The 18,355-nt window shown below is 45.9% G+C and overlaps 1 protein-coding gene across 1 annotated transcript in view; it reads right to left on the bottom strand.

The window, feature by feature from the left end:
• Window positions 1–203: 203 nt before the first annotated feature.
• Window positions 204–18,355, bottom strand: part of WNT9A (Wnt family member 9A) — a 159,263-nt gene continuing 141,111 nt past the window's right edge. Inside the window, exons 5-6 of the mRNA XM_044677011.1 lie at window positions 10,530–10,792; window positions 204–689 (exon numbers count right to left, since the gene is read on the bottom strand). Coding sequence (XP_044532946.1) covers window positions 204–689; window positions 10,530–10,792 — 749 coding nt within the window. The remainder of the gene's footprint in view (window positions 690–10,529; window positions 10,793–18,355) is intronic.

Below are 18,355 nucleotides of genomic sequence, written 5' to 3'. Positions count from 1 at the left end.
CACACACGTACACACAACCACACACTCTCACACACACGCACACACACCCCAAAGTGCTTACATCATTAACATTGCCTTCTGAATCCAAGAAACGCCCCTGTCAAACCCTGTGTGTCTGTCTCCAGGCCAGAGTCAGAGTCGAGTCTTGTACCCTCCCACCACCCCAGCCCCAAATGGGGAGGAGAAGGCAGGTGGACCGGTGGTCAGTCTTTGCAGGTATAGACCTCCTCCCTCTGGGTGCATTGTTTACACTCAACGTAGCAGCACCAGCGCACCTGGCACTGGCAGGGCCGAGTCACCACCCGGCTCTGCGTGTTGTGCCCACGCCCACAGCACATGCTCTCACAGTTCTTGTCCTTGTAGCACTTCCGGCCAGCTGTGCCCGGAGAGAACCGGCTCGCCAGGCAGAAGCTGGGGGAGTCATCCAAGTGGACCAGGTCTGGGGTGCGTGGCAGAGGGTCAGTGCTCGTCCCAGAGGAGCCCAGAGCCCTTCTCGGAGGTGGGATGTCTCCAGCCTCACCTGTGGCCTCGTTGGTGGTGCTGCCCACCTTAAGGGAAGCTTCGTATTTCTGCTTCAGCTGTTTGCCCACTTCGTGGAATGGTGAGAGCTGGCGCCAGCAGGTGCGGACAGTGCAGGAGCCAGAAACCCCGTGGCATTTGCAGGTGGTCTCTACACCAGCCTTGATCACCTGGGGAGAGAAGGAACAGGTGGGGTGAGTCATGGGGGGGTAGAGGGGAAACCAAGCACCCCTGTGCCCTGGTCAGCTACAAGGACTCAGGTCTACTTGGAGAAATTATCTCCTCAACAAATGGATCACTTAATCAGAATTGGTGGCCCAATTCCTGCTCTCCAGAAACTACCCATCTAATGAGGGGGGGAGGAGGGTCAAGAATGAGACAAATACAAATAACCAGGAAATAAAAGAGAATCACGCCCAGGGCTGTGATCAACTCAAGAAGGAAGAGATCAGTGATCCCTTTCACCTGTGGGGAGGACAAAGCGAGTAGAAGAGGTAAGTCCTAGAAAACTTGATGGAGAAGGTACCCGAAACAAAGATTTCACCAAACCAATAGTTCACTCAGGACAAGAAGGAACCAAGGAAGGAGCGGAAACCAGTGTGACTGTAGGGGAATAATGTAAGAAAGGAATGGGGACAGAAGCTGAGGGAAAGTCTTGCTTGCCTGGATCAAGCATTTGTATTTTATTCGATGGCCCTAGGGAGCCATTGTGATCTAGCTATTTGGAAGATTACTCTGGCAGTCCGTGCAGGATGTACCAGAAAGGGGAGAAGTTAATAGCAGGGAGACCACGTTAGGAGGTTCTGATAAGACTGGGGAAGGCAAGAGATGACAAAGGCCTGAACTGAGGTGACAGGGAGCAGTCCTGAGGATGCAAGAAATATTGAGATAACTCAACAGGACTCGGCAAAGATTGTCATTGGATGCATGGATGAGGGAGACAGTTAAAGATGAAGCCTTCATGACTGGGACAGTGGTGGGGCTATCAATAGAGACCCTCCTTCATTCTGTTCATCTTCCCAACATGCTATCTTTAACATGTCACAGCCCTGCTCAAAAATCATTGCCTCCAGGATAAAGTCCAAACTCCTAAGTCTGACATCCAAGGCCCTCTGCCATTTTCCTCTACTCTATCTGCTGTATCTTCTTCTCCCACATGCTACCTCAACTCCAGCCAAGCCAGCCTCCTCCTTACTGCTCCACAGAATCATACAAACAAAATCTACCAAATAAGTCAAGGCTCTTTTTCCTGGTGCCTGGAATCCCCCCCCACACACACACACACACACTTTGCCTGGATGGAAAATTCAGTCGTTGTTCTCCTTCCCTCTTCCTAGCCACCTAGAAAATGGGCATAATATCCCACCTCACCCCACTGCTTATGCTGGGTCAGAAGTCGGTGGGAAGAGCATGACCTTTGCCTAGCTAGAATAATGACAGATCTCGTTTTGAGTACAGTTAAAGTTTGCAAAGCATTTTTCTCACAGCTCTATCAAGTAGGCAGTGTAAGGTTTATTATTCCCATTTTGTATAGGGGGAAACTGAAGCTCAGAAGTCAGGGTAGTAAACCAGGATGCAAACTCACATTTTCTTATTCCCAAGTTCCATGCTCTTCTCCCATGGTCTCAAATGCTCCAAAGCAAGGAATGGTACCAAGAATGGTACAAGGATGACTTGAATAAAAGAAGAAAAACAGAAGAGAGAACCAGAACTAGGGAAGAGTAAAAGGCAGGCAGTACTACTGTTCTCTCTCCTTCCATCCTTCTCTTCCACTTCCCCTTCTTCTCCCCCACCCCAAACTCCAGTGACAATCTGAAGCCTCAGCATTTGTATGGGGTCCTCTAAGCTAGTGATACCCAAAGTGGGCACTACCGCCCCCTGGTGGGTGCTATAGCGATCCAAAGGAGCAGTGATGGCCACAGGTGGATTTATCCTTCCTATTAATTGCTATTAAAATTTTTAAAAATTTTAATTTCCAGGGGGCTAAGTAACATTTTTTCTGGAAAGGGGGTGGTAGGCCAAAAAAGTTTGGGAACCACTTCTAAGGATCTCTTGCTAACATGTCTCACATTTCAGAAAGCATCTAACCAGACTGCACAAAAGTACAAGATGCCTTTCCATCTCCTCATATATGCTTAGCATGGGGATGTTTTTTAATTTTATTCTATTAAAATTCTACAAATCCCAAAGCTGGCTGGTTGGAACTTCTTTTTGCCCCAGATAATCAATATGTCCTCTAGCCTTAGGTGCAAAGGAAATATGTACCCACTGATATAGAGGGAAAGCATCCATGTGTGCCTGTGGGCCACATCTACAAAACTTCCCTGCAAGGTAGGTGCCTTTACCTCCAGGAAGTCCTCCCTCATCAGCTAAAAGTGAGATCTCCCTACTTACATGTTCCTCAAGCATTCTCTTCTTTGGAATTCAGTTTCCTCCTCTGTAACCAACAGCAGGAAGACAATGAACTATACTGAATTGGGGGAAATGGTGGATGTTTCAGTGACTCCAAGTTTCCCCCAAATTAAAAATCTGCCCTCTGAACCCTAATATTCCTCTGGCTGCAAAGCCTGAAATGCCATGAAATCCCAAGAACCAGGATCAAGGGTGATCCAAACAACAATAGGAAGATACCTAGTGGATCCGAAGAGATTGCTGCCAATACCTGACCATGGCTTGTGTGTGACATGAAAGAAACCATCCAGGATATGTGATGAGAAAAGAGGGCCATCTGAGCACAGAGCAAGAGTGAGGAATTGTGGAGCTCCCACCGTAAGCGAGGAGGAAAGCCATGAGCATGCTAGATGGCCCAGGCACCACTGGATGATTTATGGGAGGCCACATCCAGGATGAGAAGGCACGGATAGGTTGTGATCTGCCCCATTGGCAAGCAAACCCACCATGATGAAATCACAAATCCCTTGGAGGACACTGCCTAGTCCCTCCGGTCTTACAACGTGAATGACTTTACATAAATTTCGGCTACCACAATGCAATTCAGACTTCTGGGGACACATTCAAAACCCTGAGATGATGAATATTTCACCAGAGTTTGCTTGGAGGCAGCCTCCCAAATCCCTTAACCAGAATAAGGGAAGAGAGAAGAGCTGGTGGGTATCTGACAAGACAAAAAGACAAGACATGCCATGTTCTCAAGCCTTAATATCACAAACCCGCCCTTTGTTAAGTGTGAAAAACTCCCTTCCTTTTCCAAGAAGCCTTCTCTGATTCACACACACACACACACACACACACACACACACACACACACACACTCCTCTTATTTCTTATTCTAATGCCTTTCTTGTCTTCCCTCATTTATAGGAGTGTATCTTCAGAATCGGAGAGAATCTTAGAAGCCATCCACTCTACCCTCTCATTCTACAGATGAGAAAACTAAGACTCAGAAAGTTTAAATGTCTTGGTTACGAAGCTATTCAGTGGCAGTCAGGATTCGAACCCAACTCCAAAAGCCAGTCCTCTTTCCACTATAGCAAGGTGCATCTCCAGTTTTTATGTGTCTGTGTCCTATATTCATTATACACTTTGAAGTTCCAAGAGCAGGTCCGTCATTTCACCTTGTAATGCCCAGCAGCTGCTTAGAATCATAGATTTGGGGTTGGAAGGGACCTTTGAGGCCATTTGGTTCAATACTCTAGTTTTATATGTAAACAAACTGAAGTCCACAAAGACTAAATAAAGTGTCCAACTTGGCCCAGATCACAACAGGTGGAGCCAGGACCTCTCTCTGGGTAAACTCAGATTCCACATGCATGATCTTTCCACTGTCTTTATCACTGAAACTGAATTATCAAGTGCTCCTTATTCTCTAGGACTCTGAGGCATTCCTCAGTGAGTCCTTTCCTCACCAGAGATCTTCACAATGTAGGAAATTACTTTAAAAACAAAACAAAACAAAAAACCCTTACCTTCTGTCTCAGAATCAATACTGTGCATTGGTTCCAAGGAGGAAAAGCGGTAAGGGCTAGGCAATGGAGGTCAAGTGACTTTCCCAGGATCACCCAGCAAGGAAGTCTGAGACCAGATTTGAACCTGAGACCTTCCTGTCTCTAGACCTGGCTTTTTTTTTCATCCACTGAGCCACCTAGCTGCTCCCTATGGTAATTATTCTTGCTGGGCTTATTTTAAAGATGAAGAAACCATCTGCTGGTCAGTGTCCGAGCCAAGATTCCAACCCAAGCTTCTAAGCTACCCATTGAAGGTCCCTCTCCCTACAGCACTATGTCTCTATAATATACAAAAACAGATCAGAGAACGGAAGGGCTGGAGAGGACCTCGGACCTCTCGGGGCTCACCTGGCCCAAACCCATCCCTTTACAAGGGGAAACCAAGGCTCAGAGTGGTTCTCCAGGACCACTTAGCCAGGCAAGTGTCAGGATTTGAAGATCAGTCTCCCTCCTTCCAAGACCAGAGCTCTTCTGACTGACTAATGCACATAATTTGAATGTAAAGATTCATTCTTCTCCCTAAAGTCTGTACCTGGAAGTCTGAAGAGACAGGATGTGAATCAGATCCACCCGCACACAGAGGATCAGAATCACGGTGCACCAGGAATAGAAGGGACCTCGGAGGCTGTTAGAGCAACTCCCCCCTCCCCCTTTTTGTAAAGGAGAAATTGAGGACTGGACATGTTAAGTGATTTACCCAACATCCTCCAGCTATCCAGTGGATAGCAGAGCCAGGCCTTGAACCCAGGTTTCCTAACTCAAAGCCTTTTGAGCATTCTTTCTCCCCTACCACATTACCAAGTATCACATTAGAAAAACAGTTCAAGAAAGGGAACATCGCAGAGGAGAGGGCACCTCCGCCGGCCTTAGTCCCTCGTCCTCGTCCCGAGCCAGCCGTGTTTCGGGGCACAGACCTAGCTCAGGAAAGGGCAGGTTTCCTAGGGGGATTAAGGGGCTTGGGAACTCTCTCTTGAGACGGGGGCAGGGAGAGGAGTCACGTTTGATGATGCTCTGCTGAGAAACCTGGACGAATTTAATTAAAACATCACTTATCCTGGCCCGGTGGAACTAATTGAGTGCTTTTAATATTCTGACTTTTCATTAATAGGTTACAAAAGAGTCATAGTCTAAAGGGGCTTGGGCTGGGGTAAGGGGTGAGAGAGACAAGAAAGGAAACTAGCCCTTTCTGATTTAATCTGCACTCGAGACCACCCTCCCCAGCAACGGGGCTCGAGACCCAGTCACCTCCCGTCAACCAGCCGAAGGAGGGAGAGGGGCTTTGGCGGAGAAAGGGGGGAAATTGGTTTTTTAATAAGTGGGCAATTCAGAACTCCTGCTTCCCAATAAAAGGGAGCTCACAGAAGTCCTTGCTCTAATTACCTCATCTTCACACCAGACAAGCTGGGTCTTTCATTAGCTATTGAGGTCATATGGCAAACACTTAGCAGGACATGACAGGTCTGATGGACTCCTGGGCTGGGGGCACCCCTGGGGGATAGATTAGGAGGGAGAAAGAAAATGCTCTGGACTCCTTGGAGAAGGCCAGCTTCCCCCCACCCAGAGACGCACAGCTCCTGTCTGGGGGGTGGAGGGAGTCGCGTTGTCCCGGGGATTACTGGCCCAGCTATGAGGCCCCCCCACATCCCCCGGCTCAGCACCGGAGGGCCTTTTCCAAAGACAAGCCAGCCGGCAGGCGGGAAATGGGAAAAAGCATGCTGTCAGGGAGATGGGGAGAGACCACCAGCGTGGCCCGGCTCTTCTCCTCCCGGGGCTGGGGCCAAAAGCCTGGGAGCTCCCCGCAGAGACCTGGCAGATTGGGTAATGACAACCTGGCCACATAATCACGGCGGGCAGCCTCCAAAGGGAAGGGAAGCGTCGTCATCAGCATCCTAGCTCCGATTTCTTGAAGGCTTGCAAAATGTTCTCCTTTCTGTGACCCTGCAGAGCCCAGAGTGCAAAGCTCCTCCTTCCCATTTTAGGGAGGGAAAAACCAACTTGGAAAGGCAGCCTGGCAGAGTGGAAATGTGGAATGGGGGGCTCAAAAGGCTTTCGATTCCGAGTCTCCCATCAGCTGCCTGGGTCACTTTGAGCAAGTCGGTAAAATTAGGAACCGTCGATGAACAAGGAGGAATCACTTTCCTATGTGCCAGGCACTGTGCTAAGCCCTGGGGAGGCGAAGAAACGGAGACTAGATAATTTCTAAAGACCCCCTCTAGGTCTATATACTGGGACCCGGTGAGTCCCCCGAATTAGTCAATAGCCATGCGAGGACTCCTGATCAATGACTTTTTCTCCCATGATACACTGCTTTTATATTACACCAACAAACCACAGAATCAACTCAATAGATGCCTAGTAAATAAATCCCTAAATCCCTAATAAAATCTCCCTCCCCTCTCTGCCTCCCAAGTCCTACCCACTAGCACAGAGTCCAGTGGAACTACCTCCTTCCTTTTTCTAGACATTGTGTTGACCCAGGATGATGTGAGCCTTTTTTTTTTTTAAGCGACTGCTGTCAATGAACTTCCTCCTGCCCATCTGTCTTCCCTGGTCTTTTTCTACCTATTAGGTGCCATCAAACCAAGTTCCGCTTCCTTTTCTCATCTAGTTTTTGTACTGTGGATCATTTTTTCATCTAAAACTTCATATTCATTCATATTTAATTCTGTCTCCTCTGAAATCTTCTTCCATCGACTCCTCCTGGGGCCAACAACGCTTGAGATCTGGCAGCTCTCCCCAAGCTAAAAGGTCTTTGAGTACCGGCCAGAGACGGCTAAGTTGGTCAGTCCTAAGACAACAGACATAGACGCTAAGTGTGAGGAGGCTCATCACCAGAAGTGAGGCCACAGTGCCATGACCTTTCTGACCACAGCAAGTCGTGGAACTGGCTAGTAAGGTATAGAGGGGCTGCGGTTTGTGCCGATGGAACAAGGTTAGATGCCTCTTCAGGTAAAATCCTGGATCTTTGGGAAATTTTTCATCTTGCTATTTTCAGTCCCTTACTCATACCTATTAAGACATGTTTTACTTAGTGGAATGGGAGCCAGGTCTAGAGAAGAAAGGTCCAGGGTTCAAATCTGAATTCATATATTTCCTAGCTGTGTGAGCCTGAACAAATCATTTAACTCTCATTGCCTAGCCCTTGCAGCCCTTCAGCTTTGGAACCCAAACACAGTATTGATCCTAAGACAGAAAAGAAAGAGAATTTTAAAAAAAGACATGTTTTAGACCCCCAGCTCTGCCACCCAACTTCTTGGCTTTCCCCCCAGCTTTGTGTCATCTGAAAATCTGCTAAGCCTTCTATAGCTTCATCCAAGTCACAGACAAAATTGTTAAACAAAATAAAGGCAAGTGGAGATCTCTAGCCCACTCTATTAGAGACTTCTCCCCAGATGGATAATAATCAACATAGCAATTGACTCTTTGGGTACCATTTTTCAGTGGACTATGAAACTATTGATATCCCTCCCCAAAGACAGAGAAGTTACAAGAGACTTTTTTCAAATGTTTTCTAAAATCTGTATCTGTGTCTATATTATTTCCCTGATCTACAGCCCAGTGAAAAAGGCAAAGTACATTTGCTATGGTCTGATATGTTCGTAGTGAACCCACGCTGGCTCTTGGTGCTCACAGAATCCACATTCTCACAAACCATCTCCTACTATTTCAGGTTAGGATTTTGGCCAGGATCAATTTTAACCTCAGAGTTCAAAGACCAGCACTAAGATCTGAGTACCAGAAAGATCAATTCAATTAATTACATATTAAATTTTGTGTGAGGATACATCCTAGGCACTAAGGGCTACAAAGTTGAAATAAAACACAATATCTACCCTAAAGGAGAAGCAGCTGATTGGTGCAGTAGAAAGAATATGAAGCCTAAAGTCAGAAAATTTTCTTTTTCTGAGTCCAAATCTGGCCTCAGACTTAACCCTGCTTACCTCAGCTTCCTCATCTATAAAATGAGCTGGAGAAGGAAATGGCAAACTAGTCCAGTATCTTTGACAAGAAAACCCCAACCAGAGTCATGAAGAGTTGGACATGACAGAAACAACTGAACGACAAACCCCTAAGGAGTTTGTAATTTATTTTTTGAAATTAGACTCCAGAAAAAAAAATTAAGTGACATGTAAGGCTTACAGCATAATTTCTTTTAAAATCTGGCCAACAAAGCACAATAGGGGTAAAACGCTAGATGGAGAATTCAAAGTTAGATTCTAGCCCTCATTCTGCTTCAACCCATGTGGCTTGTCAACATTATACAATCTTTGAGCCTCAGTTTCCTCACTTATCAAATAGGATACTGCCTCAAGGGACTATACTGCAAGGATCCAATGAGAGAATGACTATGAAAGTATAAATTGTCCCCACAGATGGAAGGAATTGCCCATAACTAGGGTTTGGGTGCATAGTTTGCTGCATTTATATTAGGTCACCCTAAGTCAGAACCCCTGTGCTCCAGCATCAACCATCATGATCCCTTTAGTTTGGGTGAGAACTCCTCCCTTCCTCCCCACACATCAAGGCATTTCCCTCCTACTTTCGTCATCTCCTTCATTCATTCAACAAGCTAAAAATCCCTGCCCCAGAAACAAGGTATCACAGAATATAGAGCACCAAGCCTGGAGTGAGGAGGGCCTCGGTTCAAATCTGACCTCAGACACTTCTTAGCTATGTGATCCTGGACAAATCACTTAACCCTGCTTCCCTGACCTCTTGCCTTTCTGTCTGAAAGTTTTTACTAGGCAGAAAGTAAAGGTTTAAAAGAAAAAAAAATTTAAGCATTGTCTTGGGAGCTGTGTCACAGTGGATAGAGCCCTAGACCTGGAATCAAGAAGATGTGGGTTTAAATTCAGCTTCAGACACTTACTAGTAGCATGACCCTGGGCAAGTCACTTAACCACCATCTGTCTCAGTTTCCTCTTCTGGAAAATGAGTGATAATAATGTCTACCTCCCAGATGGTATGAGAATCAAAGAAATAATATTTGTAAAGCATTTCACAAACCTTAAAGGGCTACAAGAATGCTAATTATTGATAATGTTGTTGTTAATTATCATTATTAAGTTTAGTCTTAGTAATGGCACTAACTCATAGAGACTTGCTTTCTTTCTCTGTAAAAGAAGAGTGGTCGATTCAATTATTTCCAAGCTCCTTTTTGGTGCTTATGCTATTAATATCGTTATTAGTGATATTAATGATAACAACCACCACCATATAGTCATATCTTGCTTTAAATGTTTAAAAAACACTCACAAAAACATTATTTTATTTATTCTCACAACTGCATTATTTAAAAAAAACTATTTTCCATTTTAGAATCAATGCTGTATATCAGTTACAACAGAGAGGAGTGGTAAGGGCTGAGCAATGGGAGGTTAAGTGACTTGCCCAGGGTCACACAGCTAGGAAGTGTCTGAGGTCAGATTTGAACCCAGAAACTCCCAGTTCTAGATCAGGCTCTCAATCAAGCAAGCCACTTAGCTGCCCCCATCCAGCTATGCTTCTTATTCTATTTTTGACTTTGGACATATATACTGTCATGAAATCATTCTGGAACTCAGTTTTCCCCATATGTATTATGGGGTGGTTTGACCAAAAGATCACTTCTTGTTCTAAATCCAGTCAATTATGACCAGAGAATTGTAATGGTTCTAGGTGACCCACCCACATTTCTGGGAAAGCTCTTGCCCACCACAGGAAACTGAGAGAAAAAATAGCAAAGGAATATCTATAAAAATCAGGAACTATGAATGAAAATCACAAACAAACAAATTTAGGCTCGACGGCAGGAAAAAACAAACTTGGTCTCTGCCCAAGTGGAATGGAAAGAAGGAATTCCTTCTCCTTGGGGGTCTTCAAGCCAAGGCAAAATGCTGATGGGAATGGGATGGCGGGGCTTGAATGGAACACCACAGCTGCTCTCTTCCAACTCTGAAATGCTTCTGGAGTTCCAAGGCCATGGGATGACCCAAGACAAAAGGACAGATGAGGACCCATCCCTCCCTCCATCCCTTTCTCTCCCCGGCAAGGGCCCCAGCTCACCTTCATCCCCACAAGATTGTTGTGGAAGTCCACGCGGGCACGCAGGTCCTTGCTGGATTTCTTCCCCAGGAACTCTTTGACAAACTTGTTGCTATACTTGAGGTTGTCCCCACAGCCTCCCCACTGCCAGGCCTCCCGATTCTCCAGGTCCGGCGCCTCGTCACAGGTGCAGCGCTCCAGGCGCCCGGCGCTGCACGCTTTAGCCAGGGCATGGGTCAGGCCAGCTGAGGAGATGGCGTAGAGGAAGGCAGTCTCCTTGAAGCCTAGCCAGCCAGGGGACAGAAGGGCAGAGGTTCAAGTTAGCCATATTTACAAATCTCCATCCCCCAGCCTTGGTTTCCTCAGCTGTAAAAACAGGAGGTTAGACTAGATCAATGGCCCCTTGGACATCCCCTTCCAGCTCTGACATTCAGGATTTTTATCAAGAATTGGGGTAATTATTTCAATAGAAAAGGAGGGACAATCCCCTTGGGCCAGAGCTGTAGAGTTCTAAATGGTATGTGGTGGAGTGTTTTATTTATAAGGTGAACCCAGTACAATTTGCAGGAGAGCAAGAAATATCTATGCAGAGCTAGCAGTGCCTCCCTACCTCCCCCTGCCAGCTAGGAATAAGATGACCTCCATAATCCACTTCTGCTCCCCAACACTCAAAATTCCACCCCAAAGTCCAATACGGGGAGTGGAGGTGGGGAAGAAAAAGCTGATAACTCATACTAAAATATTAGTGACTGATAAAGCCTGGATTCTGTCTCAACCAGGCTTAACTCTACAATTAACAGGATTGTAGTATGCCAAAGCCAGGAGAGATTTTAGAATAAAGAATATAAGAACCAAAGGAGGAGAAGTGGTTTTGGCCAAGATCACGCAGATAATAAGCAGCAGAATCAGGATTCAAATTCAGGACTTCTTGCTATAAATTCTGTGTGTGTGTTTGCATTCATGTATATTTATGTGCTGGTGTGTGTATTTAGCCACCATGGGCAGCATCCCCAGGATCAAGGCTAGTAGGCAGAATGAATCTGGGGGAGGGGAGGAGAAGAGGGGCCTTACCACCACTAATCAAATTACATCAAGATGATTCATCACATCATTAGTTACTTTTTGCTGGCCTTGGTTTATCCAGCCATAAAGGGGGAGCATGACCTCTATGGAGATACTCGAGGGTTAAAGAGGAAAGGGGATAGATGGATGACTCAGTGAACTGAAAGCCAGGCCAAGAGATGGAAAGTCCTGGGTTCAGATCTAGCCTCCAACACTTCCTAGCTGGTGTGATCCGGCAAGCCACTCCATCTCCATTGCCTAACTCTTACTGCTTTTCAGCCTTGGAGCCAATCATTGTATTGATTCTATGATGAAAGGGAAGGGCTAAAAACAAAAACAAAAACAAGAATAAAGAATAAAAACCCTCTGAGAAGAATCTTGGAGGTAAAGGGGAGGGGGGGGGGGACACACCAGAAGGTGGAGAGGAAAAAAAGAGGTTAAAAAAATGAGGAGAATGAGGGGAAAGGAGAAGGAAAAGAAGAGAATTCTGCTTTGTACTTGGAAGGCAGTGTACACCAGTTCTATTTCCCAGGGCCAGGGCACCACAACCACCTTCCCCCCTGTCCCTCTCAGAAGGGGCCGGGTAACACACACTCAGCATGTGTCCAGAGTCATCAGAAACCCAGGCCGGCCAGCCTGGAGCCCTCCCTACCAAGAGAAACCCGAGCTGGAGCTCTGCGCCTCAAGTTCTCACTGGGGCACCTCACAACCAGCCAGCAACTGCTCTTGCCAACCAGCTTGCCCTGCCCCCTCCTTCTCCTCCAGGCTTTGGGACAGCCAGGGGGAGGCAGCATCGTCTAACTGGAGCCAGGGCAGGGGACCAACCACAGACCAGAAGCCCCTCCTGGGCTAGCAAGAATACCTCCGCAGGCTGGCAGTGCCCGTCAAAGGCTGCCAGCTACCCTAACCAGTAAGTGTGCCCTCCTGCGAAAAGCTTCCATAAGATTACACTTATGGAAAAGAGGAATAAAGAGGAAAGCCATAAATAAATTAGGGGAACAAGGAAAAGCTTTCCTGTCAGATGTATGGATAAGGGAAGAATTTATGACCAAACAAGACAGAGAGTTTTATGAAAAATAAAAACAATCATTTTGATTCAATGAAATTTAAAAAGTTTTGTACAAAAGAAAACCCCCCAATGCAACCAAGATTAGAAGAAGGGAAACAATAAATTTGGTGGAGGGCTTTATAGCAAGTGTTTCTCATAAAGCTTCGTTTCTCAAATATGTAGAGAATTGAGTCAGATTTATAAGAACACAAAAATATGATTTCTATCACAAGGTGGTGCGAAGATTTTCCCCTTTTCAGAGCAGGAAACTGAGGCCCTGAGCTGGGAAGTGACCAGGTGAGGAGGGGGTATAATTCAGATTGTCTGAAGACCAATCAATGTCTTTCCTACAATAGCCCAAAGTTCTCACATTTACCCCCAAACCTCCCATTTCTGCCACCAGCACTGTTAACACGGGACCTCGTGACAATCCACCTAGAAACACTAGTAGAAAGGTCGATGGAGTGGGAGATAAGAGAACCGGAGTTCGAGACCTTCTCACGATCCCCCACTACTTCTGTGACTTTGGCCAAGACCCTCCTCTTTATTGGGATTCAGTTTCTTCATCTGAAAAATGGAAAGACTGGCCCAAGGATCTGTAGGGTTCTCTTCCGATGCTGCCCGATAGCCGGGTCTTGTGCCTCCTCTCTTTTCCAACCTAACACATTATCCCATCAGGTTTTTTTTAGCTCAGAGATCTGGTCATGTCACTCATGATCAGGAAGGCTCAAAAACCCTTCAAAAGTTCCCCGTGGCCTCCCAAGTACATTTGAAACGCCTTTGCCTAGCAGTCAAGGCTTCCCACAAGCTGCAGCAGCCTGCTTTTCCAAACTTCTCACGTTACTCCCTTCCCCAAATTCTGCACTCCAGCCAAAGTAGACAAGTCTTTGTCCTCCCTACCTCCTTCCAATTAATCTTCCGATTTTCCCACCTCCATACCAATGCCCAGGCTGTTTCCAAGGCTTAGGATATCTTGCCTCCATCTCTCTAGCTGATGTTTCTCTACCGCCTTAAAAGCTCCACTCAAATACTCCCTTCCTCCAAAAAGCTTTTCTCAATCTACCAGTCCAATCTCTATCCCACACAGTAATGGCAGCCCCACCTCATACCCCATACAACACAGCTTACCCTTTTATTATTTATTATTCATTCATTTATAGTTCTCTATCAGGAGGAGCTATGTTTTACACTCCATTTTTATGTTGCCCCTAGAAGCCATGCCAGGCTCTGTGCCTAGAAGGTGTTTCCTGGAGAATATCAGACTCAGATCCCTTATTTGACAAATAACTGAGGTCCTGAGTAGAGGAAGGGACCTGCCCCAAGGGGACAACCAGCTCTCTCAAAGACCAGAAGGGAAATACATCAGGATTTGGGAGGGAGGTGGTGAGAGTGGAGGCAGGGATGTAGCAATAGGCACAGTGGTCCCTGCCCTCATGAAATAGCTCCCTTAGCTAACCACCAAGAGATATCTGAAGTTCTCTAAGTGAGACAATAGCCTACTAGCTGAAGCTTTTGCTCCTTAGCCCAGTATAGATTTGGGGAGTAGTCTGCTTGTGGAGCAATGAGGTGGCACAGTGGATGGAGTTCTGGTCCTGGAGTCAAGACCTGAATTCAAATTTGACTTCAGATACTGGCGGTGATCCTGGGCAAGTCACTTAACCCTATCTGCCTCAGTTTCCTCGTTTGTAAAGTAAACTAGAGAAGGAAATGGCAAACCATTCTAGTATCTTTGTCAAGAAAACCCCAAATGGGGTCATGAAGAGTCAGATGCTACAGAAAGGACTGAGTAAAAATATGCTTGGGGTAAGGAAAATCTAGGTCTGAAGCCATCCCAGAACCTTACTATCTATATGACCCTGGACAAGTCACTTAACCCTTGAGTGTCAGTTTCCTCATCTGTAAAATGAGGGGATTCAACTCTAAGGTCCCTTTCTATAAATCTATAAGCCTCCAATGAATAATCATTAACCCTAAATCAGTCATCCATAACAACTCTGCTAAATGAGGGAGTGACTTTTAAAGCCTATAATCAACATCCCTGAGGTTCAGATTCAATTCCCCAAAGAGTCTTAAATCCTTGTAGTTGCTGAGTTTTCACTCATGTCTAACTTTCCATGGCTCCATTTGGGGTTTTCTTGGCAACGATTCTGAAGCCGCTTACCATTTCCTTCTCTAGTTCATTTTACAGATGAGGAACAGAGGCAAACGGGGTTAAGTGACTTGTCCAGGGTCACATAGCTAGTAAGCATCTGTGACTGGATTGTACTTGGGTCTTTCTGACTCCAGGAGGGGCACCCTATTCACTTCACCCGGCTAAGGGAGATGCACGGTTTCGGTAAGACGTGGTTGATCCCTGCCCTCCTGGAGCTTTCATTTCAGGAAAAGGCCAAGACACAAACATGGCTATCATGTAATGTTATATAGTATTAGTTAAATATATCACAGAGAGGCAAAAAATGGTCCCTAAAGTTGGGAGAGTTTTCCTGGAGAAGCTGGTATTTAAAGTGGGCTTAAAGGAAGGGCAAGAATTTAAACACGGATGAGAAGGGCCCAGCCTGATGCCCTTGGGTAGTAGAAAAAACATGGCCCTAGAGTTGGGAGCCCTGTTGGAGTCTCAGCTGCTGCTTCGTAGCTGTGGGACCTAAAGGAAGACACTTATCAATTGAAGGGACCAGACTAAAAGGACCATCGCTAAGCTCCCTCCTAATTCTCAGCTTCCATGATTTTCCTAGAACAGGTTGTCATGGCGGACAGCAGAAGAGAACACAAGAACGCAAAACGAAGACAGAGAGGAAGAAGGCACCGAAAAAGAAGGAAGAGGAGGACTGTCTATCCTTCTACCCCTGGTATCAGCCCTGAGGACAGATAAGCAAAAGCTGAAGTGTTAGAGATGGCCAACAGGCACCCACAGCCTCTTACCTAGTTCCCTTGGTGACTGAGGGCCTGGGTTTCCTAGATCACTTCTACCAGACTCCAGCCCCAAGTGGGGGCCTCTGGTTCCCCCAAGTACTCCCCCAATATTTTCCTGCTTCTCCCCGATTCCCCTAAAGCATCTTCCCATCCCTTTCATGCCTATTTAATTCCTCCCCAACCTTTAAAGTCTACCTTGGATGTTGCCACCTTCTCTGAAGAATTTTCCTTGACTGCTCAGTTAGTAACAAAATGTCCCATCCAACCTCACACACAACACTTCACCTGCACCTGGACTGAACTCTCTGATGAACTCACCTTAAAATATGGCATAGTTAACTGCGTGTCACATCCCCCTTACTAAACTGAGTCAGGGCAGGCCAGGAAGGCTAGACTCTGCATCTATCTAAACCTCCTGCACCCCCCAGCCTGAAACACAAAGAGCCGTTTGTTAAATCGGTACACAGGGTGAATCTTTTGCCAAAGGCAAGGTGTCTGAGCAGAAGGGAGAAAAGTTCCAGGTAGGTAGGACAGGTTTCAGCTAGGCCTAGGGCTAAAGGCTCCATCTTTTCCCTTTAACTCCCTTTACCAAGTTGCCAGGAGTCCTGAGGGAGAAATGTCTTTTTTGTGAAAGCAGGAGAACCATCTCCCCCCTTTTTCTCTCATATCTCCCAGATTGTCCATCCTATCTCAGGTTCTCTCAGCCGTAGCCTGGCTGTAGATGAAGTGTGACTATGCGCTGGGGGGAAGGCCACCTCATGCCCAAATGTCTTCTAACAGAATCATAAACTCACAGCCCATCAGAACTGGAAGGGGCTTTAGAAATCATGGGATCAGAGGATTTAGAGTTAGAAGAGACCTTAGAGATCATTGAATCCAACCTCTGAAACTAAGGCTCAGTGCCCTGATAGGGTAACGCAGTTCCTGAGGCAGGAGATGAACCTAGTTCTTCATGACTCCAAATCATCACTCTATCCCTGATTCCACTCACTTTACAGAGGCAGAAACAGAGAATCAGAGAGTGAAGGGGAACTTCCTCAAAGTCACGCAGCAGGATCAGGGCCAAGGACTCCCTGACTTCCATCACTCTTTCCATCATGCTACTTATTTTTACAGCAGGGGAAACTGAGGCCCAGAGAGTGAAAGAGACTCTCCAAGGATACATGACAGGCTAGTGTCCAAGAAAGGATTTGAATCCAAGTCTTCTTATTTCAAATTCAAGACTTTTCTCATTCTATCCTGCTAACTTTGGAAAGACATCTTAAAGTCCCTCTCCCAATTCCAAGGGAAGTCCAAGTTCTAGCTTCTGGGCCCAACTGTGCCTCCATTTCCACTTCTGATTTCTAGATTTTCATCAGAGCCTGAGGCCTTCCAAAGTATGGTGTGACAAAATGGATGAGGAGACACAGAGCTTCTTACTAGAATAAATGGCTCTCAAACCGTCTGTATTCATTTGTATGTATGCACATATAGAGATGTGTGTGCCCATTAATTTGTTCAAATCTTGCCATTAAGGCAGAAAAGACTTAAAACCATCACATTCTTTTAAAATATACATATATATATTAAGTTGACTTTCAAGTTTTTCAGTCAATAAAAAGAAAAGGAAAAAATAATTTTGATAACTATATTTCGATATAGTCATTTTTCCGTAATCCTATGGGTTTTGTTTTATACATTTAAAAATGTGATCCAGAGAAGGGGCCCATAGGTTTCATGAAACCCTTCCCAAGAAGCACCATGACACATCTAGGTTAAGAACTCTGGACTGCTCTCAAGATCTCATTTTTAAAGAATAAACTGAGGCCAAGGGGATGGAAGTAACTTGACCAAGATGGCGCAGATTGTCAATAGTGATGTCAATACCCCTGTTCTAGTTAGGGCACCATCCCTCGTTATATTGCCATAGAAGAAGAGGACCATCAGGATGATGAGGCTAGAGATCTTGCCATCCAATGAAGGGATCAGAGAAGAAAAGACGTGTATAAATGTCTTTAAGTATCTGAAAAGCTATCTGTGGAAGAGACCAGTAGTTCAAAGCCCACTAGATTGGGAGCCACAGGACCCAGGGTCAAATCCTGGCTCTGCCCTTACTATTTGTGTGACTCTAGTCAAAAGCCATTCAGTTTCTTTAGGCCTCAGTTTCCTCATCTGTCAAATGAAGGGTTTGGGCTTTACAACTTCTATGGTCCTTTCCAGTTCTTAGATCTATGATATTACGATTAGACTTGTTCTTCTAGATCCCAGAAGGAAGAAACAGGAGTGAGTCATTGGTCAACAGATTGTGCCTCGCAGAAAGGGCCAACAACTCCCAAATCCCAGGTTCTTTGAGGCGCCCAGAACCCATCTCTCACAATGATCCTCTGGGAAGGCTGCCATCTCCTAGATGCTGAAGCTACCTCAAAGGGACATCGTGGGGCTCAAAGAGGCCAAAGAAAAGGGCTTTGACAAATTACAAACATAAGACAGACGCGAGGGATAGTGCTACGAGAGAAATGTCCATAGCCAGAGAGAACAGGGATAAAGTCTAGTGAAGGAAAAAAAACAGGGGAGATGTTCATTTCATAGAAAGAGCCCCAGATCTGGGGACTAGAGACAAGGGCTCGGGTCCAGTTCTAACATTTGGGCCGGGGTGACAATGAGGAAGTCACTCAGCCTCTGCACATCCACCACCCACCCTGCCTACCCCCATAGGGCTGTTGTGAGGATCAGATGAGATGAAGGATAAAAGGAAATCTGGAAGCCATGAAGGGCTATATAAATAACAGCCACTTGTTCTGAAGGACTTCTGGATGGGAGTGAGGACCAGGAAGACGGAGCCACTTGG

This window comes from Gracilinanus agilis, chromosome 1, assembly GCF_016433145.1.
Source record: "Gracilinanus agilis isolate LMUSP501 chromosome 1, AgileGrace, whole genome shotgun sequence".
NCBI classification, from domain to species: domain Eukaryota; kingdom Metazoa; phylum Chordata; class Mammalia; order Didelphimorphia; family Didelphidae; genus Gracilinanus; species Gracilinanus agilis.
This window is presented reverse-complemented; position numbering and strand designations above follow the sequence as displayed.